The sequence below is a fragment of the Chrysemys picta genome, chromosome 3 (genome assembly GCF_011386835.1).
Source record: "Chrysemys picta bellii isolate R12L10 chromosome 3, ASM1138683v2, whole genome shotgun sequence".
NCBI classification, from domain to species: Eukaryota; Metazoa; Chordata; order Testudines; family Emydidae; genus Chrysemys; species Chrysemys picta.
In genome coordinates, this window is record NC_088793.1 from 87,183,617 (window position 1) to 87,205,853 (window position 22,237).

The following is a 22,237-nucleotide window of genomic DNA, read 5'->3' on the forward strand; positions in this document are numbered from 1 at the left end:
CCTAATCTTATTCTAATTTATCTTAGTTGGCTATTGTCCCAAAAGTACTATGTGCCAGGTGAGAACTGGCAGAGAGAGCAGAGTACCACAAAGCGTACTTTTCCCAACACACTGCCGTTGCCTGGCTTAGTGAGTGGTTTGTGTAGGAACTGGCTCTGACAGCTTTATGCCAGTTGAGAGCTCCCCTAGCACAGTGAAATTCTCAGCTGAGCATCTGTGGCCAGATTCCATCCCCGTTATGTAGCTCAGGCTATATAAAGGGGCCAGAAGAGGGGATGAGAATCTGGTCCATGTACTTGTCCCAGGAAAAAGCAACATAAAAAGTGTATAAACAGTTCCTTCATTGTTTCTGTTCCCATCAGTATTTCTAAGCTAATGTTTTCCAGAGTAAAGTCAATGATCTGTTTGGAGACATTTAAAATGAGACTCTCTTGATGAAATTCCCAAATTATCTTCTGTAACATTTTGATGTGAACATGCCAAGAAAATTACAATACTTTGGCAATTTCCCCTCTTCCTGTATACAGGCTAATTTCTTAAAACATTTGAAGTTATTACTTTGTGGATTTAAGTTATGAAGTATGACCAAAGTCTTCCTGGGTCTTTATATTTCTTTAGGTTTATTTTTTTTAAAAGGTCATAACATTTCCTGAGGTTTAAAGTTAAGTAACATCTGCTAGAGTCTGGAGAAGCCTCCATCCAATTTTTCCAAAAAGATGTCATTTCACTTAATGGGAACTATTACAAAAGTTCCCAGGATAGCAGATATGAAGATACTCTGGCGAGACAAAAAACTAAAGTCATACAAATGAATCCCAAGAACAACAGGGAATCTAATGATAATGTCAGCTTAGAGATTTGGATGCAGAGTTGGTCTGTTTGTTTGAGTGCTATGAATCAATTTGTTATGTTATTTTTAGGGATAAAACTTCTGTTGAAAAATGGAGTAGCAAGCAATATCGTCTGTATATTCCCTCTTTAAAGCCTTGGTAGCTTCCTGGTGGAGGCGCCTTCTTGTCTTACTATAAACAGAGTAAGAATAAAGGTGAAATGATAAAAAAGAAAAAAAAGGATGTTTCTTTCTGAACCCTGTTGTTTGAGCCTGAAGATTACAGAGCAGGGGTGGGCAAACTTTTTGGCCCGAGGGCCACATCTGGGTGGGGAAATTGTATGCAGGGCCATGATTGTAGGGTTGGGGCAGGGGGTTGGGGTGTGGGAGGGAGTGCGGAGTGTGAGAGGGGGTGCGGTGTGCAGGAAGGGGCTCAGGGCAAGGGGCTGGGGTGCAGCAGGGGTGTGGGGTGCAGCAGGGGGCTCAGGTAAGGGGGTTGGGGTTCAGGATGGATGCGGCAGGGGACTCAGGGCAGGGGGTTAGGGGCTCAGGGCATGGGGTTGGGGTGTGAGGTGCAGGAGGGGTTCGGGGTGCGGGCTCCGGCCTGGTGCCGCTTAAGTCGAGTGGCTCTGGGGTGACAGCAGTGTGCAGCGGGGCTAAGGCAGGCTCCCTGCCTGCCCTGGCCCTGCGCCGCTCCCAGAAGAGGCCAGCATGTCTGGCAGTGGCTCCTGGGGGTGGAGTGGGGCAGGTGGCTCCGCCATGTGCTGCTCTCCCCTGTGGGTACCACCCATGAAGCTCCCATTGGCTGCAGTTCCCGGTTCCTGGCCAATGGGAGTTGTGGGAGACGGTGCCTGCAGGCGAGGGCAGCGCATGGAGCCCTCTGCCCCTGCCCCCACCCCGTCCTCCAGGAGCCACAGAGACTTGGTGCAGGCTACTTCTGGGAGCGGTGCAGGGACAGGGCAGGCAGGGAGCCTGCCTTAGCCTCGCTGCACCACGGGGCTGGCAATCCTGCGGGCCGGATTGAAAGCCTTGATGGGCCGGATCCAGCCCGTGGGCTGTAGTTTGCCTTCCCCTGTTCTAGAGGTCTCACCTGAGATCATGACCCCTGTGTGCTAGGTGCTGTTTATCCAGACAGTCCTTGCCCATTACAGGCAACCAGGATTTAAACACCAATATGGTGTAAAATGGGCTATAATGTTATTACTTTGAGTTCTGGGCTTCATTCACTCTAGTGGTCTGAAATAGGAGAGGAGTTGAGGTAGTGGGGACTGGTATGGAAAGACAATAAGATTTTCATCACCAACAACGATCAGCAATTTTAGGTTAGTGTCTTTAAACTAGATGTGATTGTTCTTCACTCCCTAAAAAAGGTAATTTAGGCTCAGATATAATCCTTTTGGAAAAACTAATGGGACAATGAACAATAAAGCTGCAGCTGAAAGGAAGGTGTGCAGCCAATTAGGAAAAAAATAATATGCTAGTATAAAGGGGAACAAAGGCCAATTAGGCCCTACACAATAAAAAGTAACAGGAGCCAAATGTTAGATATAACATTCCAGTACATACAGAAAGCATTTAAACAGACATTTTGATATAAGGCTGGCAGACATTCCTTTTCTAACAGTATAGTCATTGCTTATTTAGTAAGTATATGGCTTATTTGAGTGGAAATATAGAATCACTAATAATTAGAGCTCAACCGGAATTTTTTGATTAAAGGCTTTTTCATCGGAAAATGTCAATTTGTTGAAACCAAAAAAAAAAAAACATTTCATGGGAACATATTGGTTTCAATGGAAAAAAGTTTCTTGGGTCCAAGATGAAGTTTCAGAGAAAGACCCAAATAGCCTGGTGGTAAGGGTCCCCATCCGGGAGGTTCAAGTCCCTACTTTGCCTGATGTGGAGAAAGGACTTGAACATGGGTTTTCTACAGCTCAGGTGAGCTTCCTAATCACTGGACTATTGGTTATTCTTCTGAGATGGGTCTCTCTCTCTCTCTCTCTCTCTCTCTTAATTTTTGAAAGGTCTCCATTTCATTCAAAATTGGATTGAAAATAACTGGTGAAACTTCATTTTGTGAAAGAGAATTCTTGTTTAGTGGCCAGCCCTACTAATAACTGTCAAGATCATAGGGTATAAACATAACAATTCTGAGAGTAAAGTTTCAGAGCAATTTAAATACTTCTGAAACACTGTAATCACTCACACTAAGAAAAACAACTTTTTAGTTTTGTAGCTTAGGTTTGAAGTAGATTTAGGGGTTATGGTGCACTTAAAAACTTCAGATTTAATTTGGTATTATTTATTAGTAAGTCCTTGTCATATATGATGTGGAAATAGTGTCACAGGTAAAAGCAAAAACAGATTATTATAATATATGGGCTTGCTCCTGCTCCCATGAAGTCAGAGCTAACACTCCCGTTGAGTTCAGTGGAAGCAGGACCACTTCTTACAGCTATTAGTAATTCTGAGGTTTATAAACTTTAGTAGCAAGATCGCACCAAAATGGGAGGATACTTACAGCCCAGGGATGAAATCCTGGCTCCATTGAAGTCAACAGGAGTTTTGTCATTGATTTTAATAGGGACAGAGTTTCACGCAAAGAGCCCAAATGAAAGACACAAGACAATTACTCAGGCAGAAGCGTAGGGCTTGTCTACACAATGAGTTACTGCTCACCAAGTCAAGATATAAATCTACTCTAGCTTGCCATGTAGTAACTTGCTATGTGGCTCCTGCTACAGTGCAGTGAACATCCTGGAGTAGGGTTTAGCGTTCTGCTGCTTGAAAGTGTAATATGCCAAGCTGCATTCTGGGACTATCACTGCACTTCAGCAATGTCTGTGTGGGTGTTATTCCATGATAAGCTGGTGCACTGTAAATTCACTTGCTGTTCAGTAACTCGCCATGTAAACAAACCCTTAAATGCCAAGATTCATCCCCTTAGCATAAATAATGTTTCTGATAACGTCTGTTTCATGTTTCTGTATTTCTGAGGTAAATATAATTTACAGCAATGAAAGTAAAGCATTAAATTTGTATGGAATGGAGATAAATTTAAGTTTGAAATAAGGGACTCCCGAGTAAAGAAGGGCAATTGGGGGAGATTGGGCCAGATCTTCAGCTAGTATAAATCAGTGTAGCTTCAGTGAAGCCGATGGAGTTACATTGATTTACTTCAGCTGGGGTCAGCTTTATATTTCCATGTTCTCCCAGCACAACTTTAATGCATCTCTATTTTATGGTGCCACAGACAAAACATATGCAAAAGGATATCATGCTATCATGTCCTCCAAAAATCTGGATGTTGTTTAAAGAAACATTGCTTGCAAGCTGAAATGGCTGTTGTGTGGCAAACAGCCATATGAAAAAAATTAAATTTCATTTATTGAACAAAGGAGCTGTCAGACCGTTCTGTTTCTACTTATGTGTTCTTGCTATTGTCTCAGTTACTGAAACATGAATAAATAATACACATGTGAACTCATTCACCTGGCTGGCCTTGCATAAATATAGTAAAATGCAGGTGCTCAGACAATTGTGAAGAAAAAATGGACATCCTTTCTCCTCACTCTCTTGGGCATTCTCTCTAATCCAATCAGGGATGCAATTTTTTAGTCATAGCTATTCTTCATCTTGCAGTCCTCATGTGCATATAGCTCTTATGAAACTCACGAAGTGTTTTGTGGGACTGTGAGCTTTGGCCCAGCTGTGATTTTGAGCCTGTGCCTCTGAGCAGCTGAACAAAATGCAAATTTCTCACTTTGAGGCTGTGCTAAAGAGCAGTCCTATAGCATCTGTAAGACGTACCATGAAATAAAGGGAAAGAAATTCAGTGTAGGAAAGGACTAAAACCTTCTGGTTGAAAGTGGAATGGGAAACAAAGAGAAAGTAGCTGGCTCGCTAAAAAGGTCTTCGACCTACAGTGAAATATTTAGAGGTACATCATCCTGTCAGTGTAATGGGATATGCATAGATATCCATTCAGATGGAATACAGTGATAAGTAATGGAATGCTGATTTCTTCTGCTATGACATTGATGTGCTATTAAAGCTCTCTAATAGAAAGCCACATCTTCTCGATAATTGGTATCTCTGAAACCACAGGGAATAATGACTGCTATAAATGTCCTCTTATTGGCCTGGACCTGCATTTTCTGTCAAGCTTCAGAAATTCATATCCAAAAGCAGGCTATGCATTAGTTGAAATTACAGTTACTGTCTGCCTCTTGCACCACTACTGAAGTTGGATGCATTAATTTAAATAACAGATACTGTGCTTACATTAACCAGGCCAAGCTACCATTTGCTTGGGTCTGTGTTATGTTAGGGCAGTGGTGCCCACACTTTTCCTGTCATGTCCCCCTCCGCTTACCAGTAATGGAATCTGCGCTCCCTCCTGCATTACTGCTCAGGTGGCTCAGCAGAGGAGCTAGAGTTGAAGGCAGAGCTGGGGATGGGGAAGGAGCTGGGGCTAGAGGCAGAGCTGGCCTGGGGGCAGAGAGGGAATGAGAGCAGAGCTGGGCTGCGGGAAGAGCAGGGGGATGGAGTGGAGCTGGGGCTGGAGCTAGGCTGGAGGTGGAGCCGAGCTGCATCTGGGGGCGGACTTGGGCTGGGTGGTGCTCCCTCCCCAACTCCCATGGGAGTTGGGCCAAGCCCTGCCGTGCATCCCCCCAAATGTTCTTTGGCATGCCCCACAGTTTGGGGACCACTGTGCTAGGGTTTTCCCCGATCAGTTTCTGCTTTCCAGATGTCATGGGGAATTTTACATATGAAGAGGTATGGCTTTGAGCTTATTAAAGGCCGCACACTGCTGACAACCCTTCTCATTTAAAAGAGAAAGAGCCCAAAGTTGTTCAAATATTTTCTCCCATTTGTGTATACAGCAATCAATGGGAGAGACTGAAAAAAATATTCACACCTTTTAAATAAAATTCCAGTTGCTAGGTTTAATGTTGGTGGCCTGCGATATACAGGAGGTCAGACAAGATGATTGAATGGTCCCTTCTGGCCTTAAACTCTATGACTCTAAATGTTATTTTCCTTTTTTTCACCTTTTCATTTGGTGATAAGTGTAAACAAGTGAAAATGTTCTTGGTTTTCTATGCTTGAGGGTGCATCAGTCTTTCTCTGACCCCCAGTCTAATAAGGTTTATTGTGCCTGGCTCTGAAAGATGAATGCAGAACAGAAAGTATAAGGATCAGCATAAATAAAATAAAACAAAGTGTTTTACATACTTGGCAACTAATGGCAATGGGCAAGGGCAGGGCTGGCAGGATGTGGGCACTCCTCTGACGATGTCCCCAACATAACCATCCAGACATTTTTCACAGTGCTTTCCAGTGGTGTTTCTCTGGCAGTCCTTCAATAAAGAAGAGTGACAAATGTTAAAGGAAGGTGCTACTTAATTCAGGCCTAGTAGATGACTTTGGCAAGTACTCTGCCAAGCAGAACAAGGACTGGTGCCAGGCCTGAACCCTTCAAGGTATTGAGGGATTAAATGAAAAGTGTTTGTAAGTGGCAGCGTATTACAAATGAAAACATTTGGAACAATTCACTGGTCTGCCTGGGAGTGCTGACAAAGTGGCATACAGGATAAAGCTATCACTATAGCATTCACATGTGCAGGCTCCCTGAGCACAAACTCTGCATCATATATCATCAAAGATGTTGCTAGAATTCACAGGTAGTGGACAGGTCTGTCTAAGCTGAAGGCACTAGAAGGAATGCTGAACTTGCCTGGCACCAAAACAAAGTAAAATTTGCCCACTCGTGTATATATAGTGTAATATATAATTACCAATAGATTCCAGTACATATGCCTGCTTGTTGAGAGAGAAAGGGGTTATTCTTTGGACTTGATGACTGAAAGTGAGTATCAGGGAAAATTGCAGGTTATCGGTAATTAATAGGCTGGTGTTTTTGATTTTTTCCCTGAAATGAAATATGCCTGAATGTTAACGGTTATTTACATATTCGGATTGATCCCTACACATTGCCCTTTAAAGATGCTCAGAACAGAGGAAGCAATAATTAGGAGACTGCCATATTCTTTCTTTCTAAGATATGAAAAAAATAGTTCATGAATTTCAAGATTATTTTTCTGGTGGCATTTCTATGGAATACAAAATAATGGAGCAAAAACTCACTCATCTTCTCAAGAAGTGATTTCATCTCCATTGTGCAACACTTATAGGAAGTAATCTCACCCTGCACAATACATTATACACTATACCTCAGCCAGTGCAAGTTATCATGGATCAACTGAAATCAATATAACTTACAGTAGCTGAGGATTTACCCCAAAATATTTTATTATGATTAGAATACTATGCACTTGTATAATACTTTTATCAAAAGATCTCAAAGCACTCTACAACAATTTTAATCCAGCCCTGCCAAATCCCTGTGAGGCAGGGTAAGTATTATTATCTTACTAATTTTACAGATGGGTAAACTGAGGCACAGAAAGGTTACGTGAATTTCCTATGAGCATATTGCAAGGTAGTGAATGCCATAGAGACAACAACAGAATTAATGAATCCAGGCTCTGCATCTTATGCTTTAGCTACAAGATACCATTTCCATTTCGGGTGGTACCCGGAAGTTATCATCAGAATGCTTTTTTCCAGAGAAACATGCTCTACAGTTGAGTTATTTTAAAAGGGATACCCCAAAGAAGATGGGTGCAATTCTCCACTGCCTTGTACCTAGTGATTTTTGTGATGTGTGTGTTAAATGCTCCCAGATCAGATTTCTATGTACACCATTGGTAGTGTTTTACATCCACTTTGCACTGATTTCGTTCAGATGTAAATGACAATACAAAGTGCAAGGCAATGAAGAATCAACTCCACGACATATACTGTATGGAAAAAACTACTTTGTGTATTGGGTTAGTGTAATAGCTTTGTTCCTCTAGAGAACAACGTTCAAAGTTGGCACGTGTTAAAAGAAATGATCTTGGCTCCTCAGCATATTCTCCAGTAGATATTCAATCACATCACAAAATAACTGTGCAGTTAGTGACTGGCAATCTCTGGGATGACAGGCAAGTTGCAGGTGCATTAGCAGAGCTGCAAGAGGAAGCCTGTGCAGTGCCTGCCAAGCAGTATGTTCGGATTTAGCCTAAGCAATCAAGACTGGCTTTTCACAAGCACCAAATTCAGGGAGGATGAGCTTATTCTATCTAATTTTGAACCCACCCAATGCAGTAGTTTTGAAAGGTCATCTTGAACTCATACCTTACCACACTCTTTGTCCAGGAGACTGTGAAAAGAAGAATGAAAGGACAGAAAATGTCTAATACAAAAAAAAATAGTACCAGCATCTCAGCCATTCTCAGTCATGCTTTGTGTCAGATACAGTACAATGAACCTTTACTTGTTGCCATAAACTGATTATGAGGACACTGATAGGTCATTTTCATTTACCCACATCCAGATGTCACCAGCCTCCTCTGACAGCTACTGTTTATATATTAGAGAGAAGCCAGCCTCTTGTGTGAAAGTTACAAATATACTGCATATTTGGCTGACCATTTAGTCTTCCTTCCTTTGATCTTCAGGCGGATGCAGGTTCTGATAAGAGCAGTCCAAATAATTGTAGATTCTGGGTGAGTCCTGGGAGATGGTCTGAGTTAGTTGCTGCACACGTTTTAGCCACAGTTAGTGATATGTAGCCCAACTATTCCAATGTGCGGCAGTTATCATTATTTATTTGTGTAGAGCTATAATTCCACCATGGAGTTTTACAACAGGTAAAATATGGTAAGCAAAAAACAAACAAACAAACAACAAACTAACAGAACCCCTTCCCCCCCAAATCCTACCACCACCACTTTTCCTGAAGATCTTTATATATATATATATATATATATATATATTTATATTTATATATATATATATATATATATATATACACACACACACACCAACAAGTGCAGTGCAGTGCATTTAGCTTTATAGAGTGGAATACTCTGAATAATTTTACAGGAAGGCTTTTCACAAATGGTGTTTGGAGAGAGCTTGGTGTACATTAAATGGAAGGTTGTTGTAAGCATAAGGGATGGCGTGGAGGGGGAGGAGAAAAGTTTAGTCATACTAGAGGAAGCAGGAATGGGTATAAGAGGAAATGAGGAAACAGCTGAAATATGGGGTGCAAGTGGAAGATCTTAAGGCTAGTGCAATTTAAAGAAGTAGTGGAATTTGGCAATATTCACTGAAGAAGTGTTTTTGATTGACTAGAGGAGAGGGATGAGAGAGTGGGAAATCAAAGTCTATTCTCCAATCAAAGAAGAAGAATGGCCTTGTGGTTAAGGCACCAGACTAAGAATCAGGTCTAAATTCAATTCTTGGCTTTGCCACAGACTTTCTGTTTTACTCTCAGCAAGACACTTAACCTCCTTCTGCCTCAATTGTCCATACATCACATGGGTAGTGTGAGGATAAATTCATTGATGTTTTCCAGGTGCTCAGATGCTACAGTGATGAGCCCAGAAAGAAAGCAGGGAATTCAGTGTTAATATTCATATCTGCAGTGTTCCCCTTCTACTGCAAGGGAGATTGTTAGCACACTCTCTCCCCTAATAAACCCATCAGTTGAGTGCTTGGGACATCTGAAGTGTGGCTGTACTCTGAAAAGTGACTATGTAAAAATGGCATGACCTTGTTCAACAGATCTGAACCTTTTGTGTATCCAGGGTCATATTTTTTACTTTAGTGGCAAAAAAGACAGTCTTTGGCTTCTATAGCACCGCAGAGTCAATGCAGATCCTATACATCTTCTGCAGAATTGTTGACTAAGTTAAGTCTGTGAAACCATTGAAGGGAAAGGTGAAACTGGCGATCATAACTGACTCTCACAGCTCAAGCCACGTTTACAGTTAGAAAATACATCTTCTCTCTTTTAAACTGAGCACATCAGACAGAGAAATAACTGTGAGGGCCAATAAACGCTCCATGATGGCACTTCTATGAAGTCACTTTTCTCCGTAGTAACGCACTTTAAATATAGAGGAGAAGAGCACTCCTGGTCCCAGTGCATAAGCACACAAATCTTTGCATGCATACAGAGCTGTATCCCAGCACTGGTTGGGTCACAAATTCTCCAGTGTGGTATTTGGTTACAACCTCTTCAATCCCAACTTCTCTTTCAAATGAAGTTTTAAAAAAACTATTAAAACATGTCTATTGATATTGGTGTTTAATTTTTTTTCATACAGAAGGAGCAAATAGATGGCTTTCAGTTTTGATTAAGAAAATAAATGCAAAACCAGAAAGAGAAAAATAAATTTTCCATGAGACTCTTCTAGACAGTGTGCACTGAATTAAACGCAAAATTGCTGCCTGTCTCTGCAGACAGAGACCTTAGAAGCTTACAGGTGCAGTTCATGGAATACAAAGGCTGAAAAGTTACACAGGTAAATGCACTGCAATTAAGTTTTTTAAAACACTGGTGTTAATTTTTTTTTAAATACTGTAAGTTAAAATTCTAAGCCAAACGTTTTGCATTTTGCCAAGTTAATACAATCTTTTGCTTTTACAAAACCAAAGTCAACCCAGCAGTGTCCCTTAAAGATTATGGGGAAAAATGTAACAGAAGCCATGGTTCCAAAGGCTTCTAAATGAAGACACCCTCTACAGTATGTAATCATTCATGCACCATTTCATCAACAACAAAGTGGCCTGGAGTGTATTTTCCTATGTTAGAAAATCCCCTGATTTCAGTAGGATCAAGAGTATGTGATCAATAAAATTTGAAAGTTGCATCAAGCCACTAGGAATTCAGATAATGATGTCTCAATTTAAAAGAACATTTTCAACAGAGTGTAATAGGAATCATTTTGCTTGCTAAGAGACATGCTGGTAGCAATTATGAACACACATAAATGGCATGTGAACAAATAAATAATATGGCTGCAGTGAGGAAAGGGCTATGAATTTCTGTATATTCTTTAGATTTACTGATTCAACTATAGAGATGGGCTTGAGCTACAATGTTTGGATCCAGATCCAAACTTCCCCAAGATTTTGATGTGTTTGTGTCCACCTACAATGAAGATAGGGAATATTGCCAGCCCCAAGCATTCAAAAACCAGAGGTCAGGCCCAAAGTGTCATGAGAGTGGCTTAAAAATTGTGAGATTTCATTAACAGGAAGCATTGCTGTGGCCAGCCACAGATATGCTATTGCTCCTTCACTGTGAAGAGCAGACTCTCTACAGGCTGCATGTTTGAGAACTGCACTCCTGTGCCTCTGTATAAGGGGGCGGGGGGGGGGGGAAGTGACACACACAAAGATCTGAGTGTGTGATGATCCTTCATCCCATATCAGATGAAGGACCATGTCTGACTGGTCTATTCCTGCAATCAAAAGAGCCATAGGCAGTCCACCAAGCCCTCTCATAGATATGTATTACCTTTGTCTCCCTCATTGTTGGACAGATGAAATCCATCTGTGCAGAAGGAAAAAGATCAGTTGTAAGATGCAAGGTTATTCTTTAAACCAGAAGTATCTATTAAGCTGCAGAACTGTGCCAATTCCCTGTTGCTTTCCTTTATTATTTGATGGATGGATGGAGATCTATTGGCTACTCTCCAGATCTGCCTTGGCTATCATGTGGAACATATTATCCTCAAAGGCAGAGCTGCCAAATCTCTTCCAACCTTTCCAGTCAGCTGTAAACCCAAACACTTAAACATACAAATCATCCAAATGACAACATGCTCTATTGTTAAAGGATCCATAAGAGGGACAAATGGATCTTAGTAACTCTAGCTTCCCATCCCGTGATCATTTTGTTTTTCTAGTTCCTCCAAATGCTTTCTGCCCTAATCACCAGACACCTCGAATGCATGTGGATCAAATGTACAGCACCTAGAAAAAACCAAAGCATAATATTTCTAGCAACAAATCAATACCCCTACAAAGCTTTATCTCCAGACTCTGCTCTTTTTGCACCATGTAGCCTAATATGATCTCTGTGTAAGGAGCTAACCCTAGACTAATGTTTACTTTCCATTACTAAATATATCCTCAGAAAGGTCACTGGCAACTCATTTCAAAAATACCTTTTCTCCACACAGCCCTCCTTGCCACTTCTTAATTCTCCCACCGCTGCTCTACTCTGCTGAAGTCATTGTCAAACTGCTCTACAGGCAGCACTGGCTGGCCTCCTCTCTCCAGTGTTGCACTACTGTGTTTCAGTGTTGTGGGAGAAGCCTGGTTTGTTGAGCAGGAGCTATGAGTCTCCTCCCAAAGTCCACTCACATACTAAACCAAGAGCAACTTGCTTCTGACAAGCTGCAGGTTGACTGTTTCTGATATATTTGCTACTCAGAAAATTTCAGAGCAGATGACCTTCCATAACCATCATAAATTCATGATCAAATATAAAGGAATTTGAAGAATGGATAGGATTCTTTCATTTTACTATCTGCTTTTGCAAATTCCAGTCTCAGTTTACAATGGAGGAGTTTCGTATGACTAGGTCAGCTCCAGGTTAAAGGGTGCTGGTGAAGGAGAGATTTACTCCCCCAAATCCCATGCAATTTAATCTGCAATAAAGCCCAATTGCTTGAGCATACGTTTCACTCTGTCTGCAGCTGCACCCTGTCCCGCCATTATCAGCTACTGTAAATTCATACATGTAGCAACTGATATGTACATGTAAACCAAAACAAAGGTAGAAAGCACTGCTGTAAACTGGTCTCCTCTCTCAGTCAGAACCAAGGAGGTCACAAACAAGAAGCCTTTGACATTTGTTGAGGGCAATATCCTAAAATCAGCACTGAGAATGGGTGTCTCTCTCTGGTCTTGTGCAGACGCATTACCAATGCGTGTGACACAGCTGACAAATGACGTTTTTTGAGATGAAGCATTATTGTGATAACTATACTCTCATATATCATAAATGCAGTTTAGACTATGCTGACTGCTTTCTTTTCTTCTAATTGGGTGTGTTTCTATATTAGAAATAGATTGAGCAACTGCCCAGTTTTAATTAAAGGATCAAATGATTGATCTGTGCACCAATTTTACACTAACCTATATAAAAGCCATTTTCTATAAGCAATTATTCCTTGTCCTTGGATACCTAATGAGTTTGCTGATTTATTGACTGTGTACATTCAGTTCGCTTTTAGAAACTCCGCAGGATTGATTTATACTTTATAAATAAGGTTGAAGGAGATTTAAAAATAGAACCTTAAAATAACATTGTCATGTTTGTAGAAATTAAAAATATTAACACTGCACTTTGGGGCATCATTAATAAGATTTTAATTTTAATTGATTTCAAATTCAGAGCTGAAGTCAATACAAATTCCATTTGGTTTCTATGCACTGGAGGCCACTATCAACAAATTGATTTTTGAGATTTGTATGGTATGCAGGGCCGGCTCCAGGCACCAGCTTAACAAGCAGGTGCTTGAGGCAGCCAAGGGAGAGGGGCGGCACGTACGGCAATTCGGGGACCTGCCGCCGAACTGCCGCCGCCCGCTCGCAGCTTTTTTTTTTTTCCCCAATTGCCGCCGCCGGTCGCGCTTGCAATCGTGGATTTTTTTTTTTTTTTGCTTGGGGCGGCAGAAATGCTGGAGCCGGCCCTGATGGTATGGAACTCTTAAAGCATTTTTATTGAACATGGTCCTTATAATTCATCCTTTTCTGTGCAGCTTTGGTTTTTTTTTCATTTTCACAATAGCCCAGACCATTTATTCAGTTTTTGTACATTAGTTATTATCTCCACTAGAAGAGAAATAATTGTGTTCTGTGATGATATAGTAACACTTGTAGCTACATGACAACATCATTTCCAGGTTGTCTTTCACCATTTGAAGCACAAAACTTCCAAACTTTGTACTTTTCTACATTTTTACAATTATTTGAAGAATTCTTTTTTGGGAGTTGACTTGACAAATTTAAAAACTTTTTGCTACTTTGCTGGATTTTAGTTACATTTCAGACATTCATCTGGGTAAACGTAGTCACATCAGTGACTCATTGTGATTGTACTGTAAAACACCCTCCTACTATCACTTCTTTGAAGCAGGAACCTAGCTGGAGCAGTGGCTCCCTTACTTGGTTATAAATGGGTGAACAAGAACAATAATAAAGGCCCAGATGTATTCACAGAATCTCTTCCTCTGTGAGCTCCTTTCAGACAGTTTTTACACTAAGCTATTTGGATGCAGAGGACCCTGATTCTGCAAACTGTTACTACCAGGTGTGATGCTTACTAACCTTAGTAGCAGTGGAGTAATTTGCCTACCAACTTGTGAGGAACAAAAACCTGCACCCACAATACCATGAGGCCCCGCCGCTATGAGGATCCCAGTAGTATACATTTCCTATTCCTGCATAATCTTTGGCCAGATTTCCTCCTGTGTTGCTCCAGGTTTGACAGCAGCTGTCATTAGCAGGTGCTGTTAGGACCTTGTCCATTATTTAATGGGCATTGGACCTGGCTCTTCATCTCCAAGTTTCCTTGCTCCCATTAACTTCCTCTGTTTTTTCCCCTCACTGTCTCTTCCTCTCTGACCCAAAATCCATTCATTCTTTCCTTCTTCTTGAAACACTCTCACTGCTCTTCTACTCCTCAACCCCATCACTCTCTTCCCTCCCTTCCTTTTTTTTCTCCCACTCCTCTAAGTCTACCAGCCTTCCCTAACTCTCCCCTTCAAACCACCACAGTCTCACAAGTGTCAATATCCCAACAGCCCCTCAGGCCATCTCTTGTCCTTCTCCATGTTCTCCTCCCTTTCCCATTCTCCTCCTTCCCCCAAGGTCTGCTGGCTGAGCTGTACTGAAAGACTTGTGAAATCCTTCAGAGGTTAGCGCCTAGTATTTTTCTCTAGCAGCTGCTCAGTTCAGTGAGTCTAGTTGTCCCATTGGTTGAATAACACATGTGAGCCACAGACATGTTCCCAGATTACTTTCTGCAGCATGTCAACCACTTTATCTGTTTCTTTTCTACCCTTTGCATCTGCCATGCTTTTCACAAACAACAGCAAACCATAAAGCCATTTAATGCCTCAAGGCTTTTGTATTGTTTTGATTTGATTATTTACTCATCTTCCTCTCCAAATCCCAGTGTTTAAAAGTCCCGTGCATGGAGGGTGTGAGTACCTATGTATACATATATCTGGCAGTATCAAGGATATTTTTCATTTAATCTATATTAAAATACTAAAACAATCAATGTTAATAGAAACAGGGCTGGTGAGTAATTCCAATCCTGAACATACAACTGAGGCCAAAGACAGAATAAGTTACCCTACCTTGGTACTGAACATGCTGTAAAGATCCTCTTCCCACTAGCTTATTAATGGTAAGAAACATGTCCTTTTGAACGTCACAGTATATAACTGTAAAACCTGCCAACTCGATAAAAGCTGCATTTATATACAGTAGCATCTTTTAGTGGTGGATCTCAAAGCACTTTCCAAATATAAATTAAGACTCACAACACCCCAGCGAAGTAAGTTGGTATTATTTTCCCATTTTACAGAGAGATACATTGAGGCACAGAGGGGTTAAGTGAATTGCCAAAAGTAGCAGAGTAAGTCAGTGGTAGAGCCAGGAATTAAACCCAGAAATCCTGACTTACAATCCCCTAGACTAACTAGTAGATGTTTGCTATATTGTTTTAATACAGTACGATATAAAGTCTTCCCCTGTTCTGTTGGTATTTGGCTTTAACTTCCTATAATATTTACTGCTTTTATTGTCTGTTAAATGATGGTGGTTTTGCTGCTTTGGCTTTTGTTCCTAAAGCGATACACTACTACTACTAACCCCAATATTCCATATAAGCCGATAATGAGTGAGACAGAGCATATGGTAGGCTACAATGTTACACTGGAATTCAAGCACGTTCTTTCCTCAATGTATTATTTCAAGCGCCTATCATCGTTAGTCAGCAGCAGGAAGCTAGCTACTGTGAATTGTTAGGTAGAGCTGCTATAGATAACACATGTACATACATACTCGGAGATCACATACAACCATAAGCTGTTTGTATGATATACAACACAGTACAGTGAAAGGGAGAGTTAAAATGAATTTATATTGATATGCTTTTCTCAAAATGTATCCCAAAGCCCTTTCTGTGTTGATAAACTGATTAAAATTCTCTCTTTAGGAATCACTTAATCTTTGAGATGAAATGTAACAACTCTTTAGTGGCTCACCCAAATGCTTCACATCAGTTTAGGGCAGGAAGTTCAGAATATTTTGTGTTTGGAAACTACAGAGATAATTTGGGTTGGCAGAATGTAAGTACCTTCATTGAAATCTGGTCAATGATCCTAGCACCCAGAGATCTTTAATGATGACAAGTGATCGTGATTACATCCTTTTAAATGTAATTCAGAAGAAAGCACCTCTGGTAATGCAGTATAACACTATGCTGGTGTATTGGGATCCAGCATTATTGGTGATATAAGAGTCTCAGCTTTTGATTTACCAACACCACAACCTACAGTAGCTTTTATCCACGTGGTGACTTATCCAAGATCAAGAGAGGAGACTCTGCTAAGTTTTTATCTTGTCAATCAAAATATAATTCATGTTTATGGTGAAACGGAAGGCATCCATGAAATGGGGGACCAGCAGAGAGGGTGAGGATGGCACACATGACTTACCTCACAGATTCCAGATCCATCAAGGCACCTGTTTGCATTACCATTACAGTTACAATGGGAACAATCTCCTGAAGCAGTTTGATAAAATCCTTCTTGGCATTTCTGCAATGAAAAAAATCAAAATAAAATATTTTCTACATATATGAATTTTAGAGTCAGGTTTGGCTAATATTCAGAAACAGGCAAGTATTGCAACAGTCAGGTTTCCTCAGAGAACATGACATAACCCCATCAGAATAGACCACACACACTCTGCTGAACACAGGTAGGGTTTTACCTCCTTCTCCTTTAGTCTTTCTTTCTTGTCCTCTCCTCATTAAAATGACAACATCCATTCTTGTTTCCCCAGGTGGCCATGTGATGAGAAACTTGCAGATTCTTATGGTAAATGTGAGGTGCAAATACAGAAGATAAGCTGACAGAGAATGATTGACTCTAAGGTTTTATAAAAATAGGTGTTTTTGAGGAATGTTTTGAAGGAGAGGAGGTGTCTCATTTCACACATACAGGGCCTGATCCAAAAGTCCACTAAAGTCAATTGGAATCTTTCCATTGGCTTCATTAGGGTTTGGATCAGGCCTATAGAGAAGACAGAAATATACCTATGAAGATTAACGTTCCTCTGAACAAGAGCTAGCTGACAATCTTGGAGCGTGGTTTGTATGGAATTCGGCTACTTACGCCAATATCTATCGATGGGGATGACAGCATGCCCAAGCTATACTATGGTCATTCCAGAAAGTAATTCCTGAAAAGACAGCACGGTTCTGGACGTGCCATATAGAAATTCTATGTTAAAGTCAAAAGAGATGTGAAGAAATTAAATGTGCTTTTGTACAGTTTGTATGCTGACTTTCCTGTAAACCCTCAAATATGTGACGACAACTGGGATACACCTATATATAGGATTATTTTGATAAGTATGTTTATTGAAATTGGACATTAATACATATAACATAATTTCATAGAATAGAAATAGTCTAGTATAGCAACATGTTTTAAATATTAATTATAGCAATAAAATTAGATAATCAGTAAAATAAATACTAATGCGAATAACAAAAAAACTCGAAAATGACATAAGTAAGACTATAAAGTGCACAGGGGCTTTGAGTGGGGTGGTCACAATAGAAAGCCAACCTTGACTCAGGGTCTGAGGCCTCAGTGGGGACCCCGTTAACCCTTGTGGCAAAGAATCCCTCTGCACCATTTGTGTGTGGTGTTACGGCCACTGGGGTTGTGTCACTGTGGATCCTGTGGCCCTTCCCTTTGCTTACCTACAACAATGTCCTAGGTGGGACTGTTGTGAAGACCTACTACCTCAGTGGTGTGTCGTGGATGCAGGGGCCCCCAGAATCCCTATAATATTTCCATCATGGATCTTAAAGTGTCTAGTGCTGGCTTTCTGATTAGCTGAAAGCTGTGCTACATACCACATATACTTGTATATAAACAGAAATAGGATATTTGGCCTAAATGTAAAGGAATTTTTCAGAGAGTCACTTATATAAGGATATGTAAAAGACCTTCTCTTCCCCAACCTGAGGGATTAGTGTAAATATGGTAGTTCAGATGGACTGGCATCTCTCTGGAATGACAAATCCTCTTTTTCCACCTGAGGAATGGATGGACCTGAAGGACTTGCTGATTTGCCTACAGTTCTTGCCTGTGTCCTGGACTTAGGCAGTGCTGGCATCATCAGGTGCTGTGGTGCCTTTCTCCTGTTCTCTTATGTAGCAGTGTACTCCCAGAACAGGATTACATGCATGTACACAAGCCTATATGGCTTATGTGTAGGTCAATTACACTTTTAATTTACAGATAATATACCAATATTGATGGTAAACATAGTTAATCATAAAATGTCCACATCCTCAAACCCCAGAAATCTGTTATTTGCTTAAAAAGACAAATGCATATAAATAGTTCATTTGTGATGCTGAACCTCTTTACTTGATTACGGCTGAGCAGTCCTATTAGCTGGTTGTGGTCCCTTTGTTAAGAGAGACTTAAAGAAGAAGATTCAACAATATTCACTAGTCATCCAGGGATAGGATATATTAACTGTTGAGTACGGTAGAAAGGAAGATTATTAAAAAAAATATAAATTCCCCTGAATATATTTTATTCTTCCATTGTTTGGCTTAGATTTAGAAGGACTATCCCTGAGATGATTTTCATAGTCGGGGTGTGCCCAATTTTCATCCGAAGAAGTGGGCTGTAGTCCACGAAAGCTTATGCTCTAATACATTTGTTAGTCTCTAAGGTGCCACAAGTACTCCTGTTCTTCTTTTTGCCAATTTTCATTGAAGATATCATTGGTTGGCTCTCTGCTGCCTTGCAACTTCTGTACATCATTTATGATTTAGTTCATCAATGATTTAGATAATGGCATAGAGAGCACACTTATAAAGTTTGCGGATGAAACCAAGCTGGGAGGGGTTGCAAGTGCTTTGGAGGGTAGGATTAAAATTCAAAATGAACTGGACAAACTGGAGAAATCGTCTGAAGTAAATAGGATGAAATTCAAAAAGGACAAATGCAAAGTACTCCAATTAGTAAGGAGCAATCAGTTGTACACATACAAAATGGGAAATGACTGCCTAGGAAGGAGTACCGCAGAAAGGGATCTGGGGATCATAGTGGATCAAAAGTTAAATATGAGTCCACAGTGTAACACTGTTGCAAAAAAAGCAAACATCATTTGGGACATACTAGCAGGAGTGTTGTAAGCAAGACACAAGAAGTAATTCTTCTGCTCTACTCCACACTGATATGGCCTCAACTGGAGTACTGTGTCCAGGTCTGGGCACCAGATTTCAGGAAACACGTGGACAAATAGGAGAAAGTCCAGAGAAGAGCAAGAAAAATGATTAAAGGTCTAGAAAACATGTCCTATTGCATTTGTTTCGTCTGGAGAAGAGAAGACTGAAAGGGGACATGATAACAGTTTTCAAGTACATGCTGTGAAGGCCAAGACTATAACCGGGTTCAAACAAGAACCAGATAAATTCATGGAGGATAGCCCCATCAATGGCCATAGCCAGGATGGACAGGGATGGTGTTCTAGCCTCTGTTTGTCAGAAGCTGGGAATGGGCGACAGGGGATGGATCTCTTGATGGTACCTGTTCGGTTCATTCCATCTGGGGCACCTGGCATTGGCCACTGTCAGAAGACAGGATACTGGGCTCGATGGACCTTTGGTCTGACCCAGTATGGCCATTCTTATGTTCTTAAAAGGTTGTTACAAGGAGGAAGGAGAAAAATTGTTCTTTTTAACCTCTGAGGATAGGACAAGAAGCAATGGGCTTAAAATGCAGCAAGGGCAGTTTAGGTTGGACAATAGGAAAAACTTCCTATCAGGGTGGTTAAGCACTGGAATAAATTGCCTATGGAGGCTGTGGAATCTCTATCATTGGAGATTTTTAAGAGCAGGTTAGGCAAACATCTGTCAGGGATGGTCAGATAATACTTAGTCCTGCAATGAGTGAAGGGGATTGGACTAGATGACCTCTCAAGGTCCCTTCCAGTCCTATGATTCTATGATTTACCTCTTGTAAAGTGGTTATAAATTGCTAACAAATCAGAAAGGCAGCATTTCACACTCACTTTGCACTGATATAAATGACTACGCAAGATGCAATGCAGTGCAAAATCAGACCTCATCTTTTTGGTGAACTGTGTTGACTTAGCTTAGAATTAGATTTGCTTTACATAGTTCTCTCTTATTTTCCTGGGTTGCTCTGAAATAGGGATCATTTTCTGTTCCTACCTGTGCCTTACTTTCCATTGTCCTACCCATTGCTCCTCATATCCGTTCCCTAAGATGATTCTCCTTGCCATTCCATTAAATGTTCTCGGTGGATAGTAAGAGACAGTAAGAGAACTGCCCTTGTCTTCTATTCCCCTCTCAAGGATACTGGATGAAGTCTTTTATTCTATCAAACTATCTGCTTATTTTAAATTATAATGGTATCTGACGTGATATTGGCAATAGGAAGGCAAGATTTAGACCTGAAACATTAGCCTAGTTCTACCTGAGAGTACTGGAGCTGGTTCTTTGGCAGAGATGAACATAAATGGAAAACTTAGCTGCCTTTACAATTTTTATACACACTGTTAATTTAATAGCTGGGGGGGGGGATCCTTAATACTATGGCTACATAGGGATATCATAAATATTAGACATTTGTATTGCTTCTTTCAGTAGATGAAACCTAACATGAATTTGCAGAATTGGTTTACGATAGACTAAGAATTTCAGCTGGATGATTGAACCACACACCACGGAAAACAGACAATTAGTTTCCAAATTGAAAACAGATTCTTATTACAAAGCCTTTCTTGGCAGTAGTTCTCTCCTCCCATATAGATCTAAGGCATGTTATGTTCTCTAATGTCATTCAGTTGGTGGGAGGTCTTAACTGATAAATTAGTGCCTGTCTGTGACAAGAACTTGGGGGCAGTCCAGACCAGTAAGGGGTTGTGTCACCACTTGCCCTGCAAACCTGGATGCCTCACAGTGCTTTATTGCAGTAGCTCCCAGCCTGGGATGCTCAGAACCAGCCAAAAAGGCATGCAGGTCACACCCTGTGTACTAAACAGCTCTGGTTCAGTAGTTCTGATCCCAGCAGCCTGCCTACAGGCCCACAGCCCCACTCTGGCTTCCACTAGCCTTAGTTACAACTAGCAAAGTACACCAACAGACTCCCAGTCCTGAATTCCCCCCAAACCATGTCCTCTGCAATGTCCAGCCCTCTCCTGGACAGTTCGGAGAAATAATATGGTTAATTTGTTCCTCTAAGACACAAAAGCACATCCCTGCTTGTTAACTTAACTGGGGTAAATACACTGTTTCATTAAACTCAGCACTGAGTTGGTTTATAGTAAAAATAAAACTAATTTATGAAACAATAGGACATAGATTAAGTGATGCCAAGTAAAAGGAATAAAGTTAGAAAAGGTTACAAGCAAATAAAAATGAAAACACATCTAAATGTCTAAAACTTAATCTAAGCAAATAAAAGTGCTTTGTTTAAGATGTTTTCTCACCTATATTCAGTTCTCAGAGACACTGACCCCCCACCCCCTTTGATTAGTGGATCCATCTTTCTCAGTTTGCAAGAGTTCTATTGCCTTGTGTCCATTTAATGATGGATGCCCAAAGATGGCGTGTGTTTGCTTATATCTTCCACAGTTCAATGACTTTGTTTCAAGAGGCAGGATGACCTCATGCTGTTCTTCCCTTCCTGAGGGCTTCTCACCCCCTTGTATGTAAATAGGGCTTCCATTGTTTTAATTCCAGCATGCTTAATTTACATAGGAGACAGATAAATGACTTGCATCTGAAGAAGTGAGGTTCTTACCCACGAAAGCTTATGCTCCCAATACTTCTGTTAGTCTCAAAGGTGCCACAGGACCCTCTGTTGCTTTTTAGATAAATGACTGGAATCTTTCTCCCTGTTTGGCCACAGACTTTAAAACATAATATCATTAAGTATCCATACTTCCTCATAGTGTTAATACATACATTTCACAATGATATTAATCACCAGGCATGTCATTAGCTTTCAGAAAAGACCTCTCTATACCCTGTTATTATACAGTAATATTGTATACAATCAGTTGATTCAATTGCTTATCACTTGAGGTTTAGATCCCCTGTCTTTATAGACCAGCAAACCTTTGAAATGAATTCTTCTGAGAGCTACCCCTCAATCAAAATAAAGTTTATTGAAGCTGTGAGGAAGACGACATGGAGTC

General features: G+C 40.7%; 1 protein-coding gene across 1 annotated transcript in view; it reads right to left on the reverse strand.

Annotated features, from left to right (window-relative positions):
• The window catches only part of LAMA4 (laminin subunit alpha 4), a 130,570-nt gene that overhangs the window by 82,303 nt on the left and 26,030 nt on the right, over positions 1-22,237 (reverse strand). Inside the window, exons 2-3 of the mRNA XM_008164946.4 lie at positions 16,474-16,575; positions 6,068-6,192 (exon numbers count right to left, since the gene is read on the reverse strand). Of these exons, the coding sequence (XP_008163168.2) occupies positions 6,068-6,192; positions 16,474-16,575 (227 nt within the window). The remainder of the gene's footprint in view (positions 1-6,067; positions 6,193-16,473; positions 16,576-22,237) is intronic.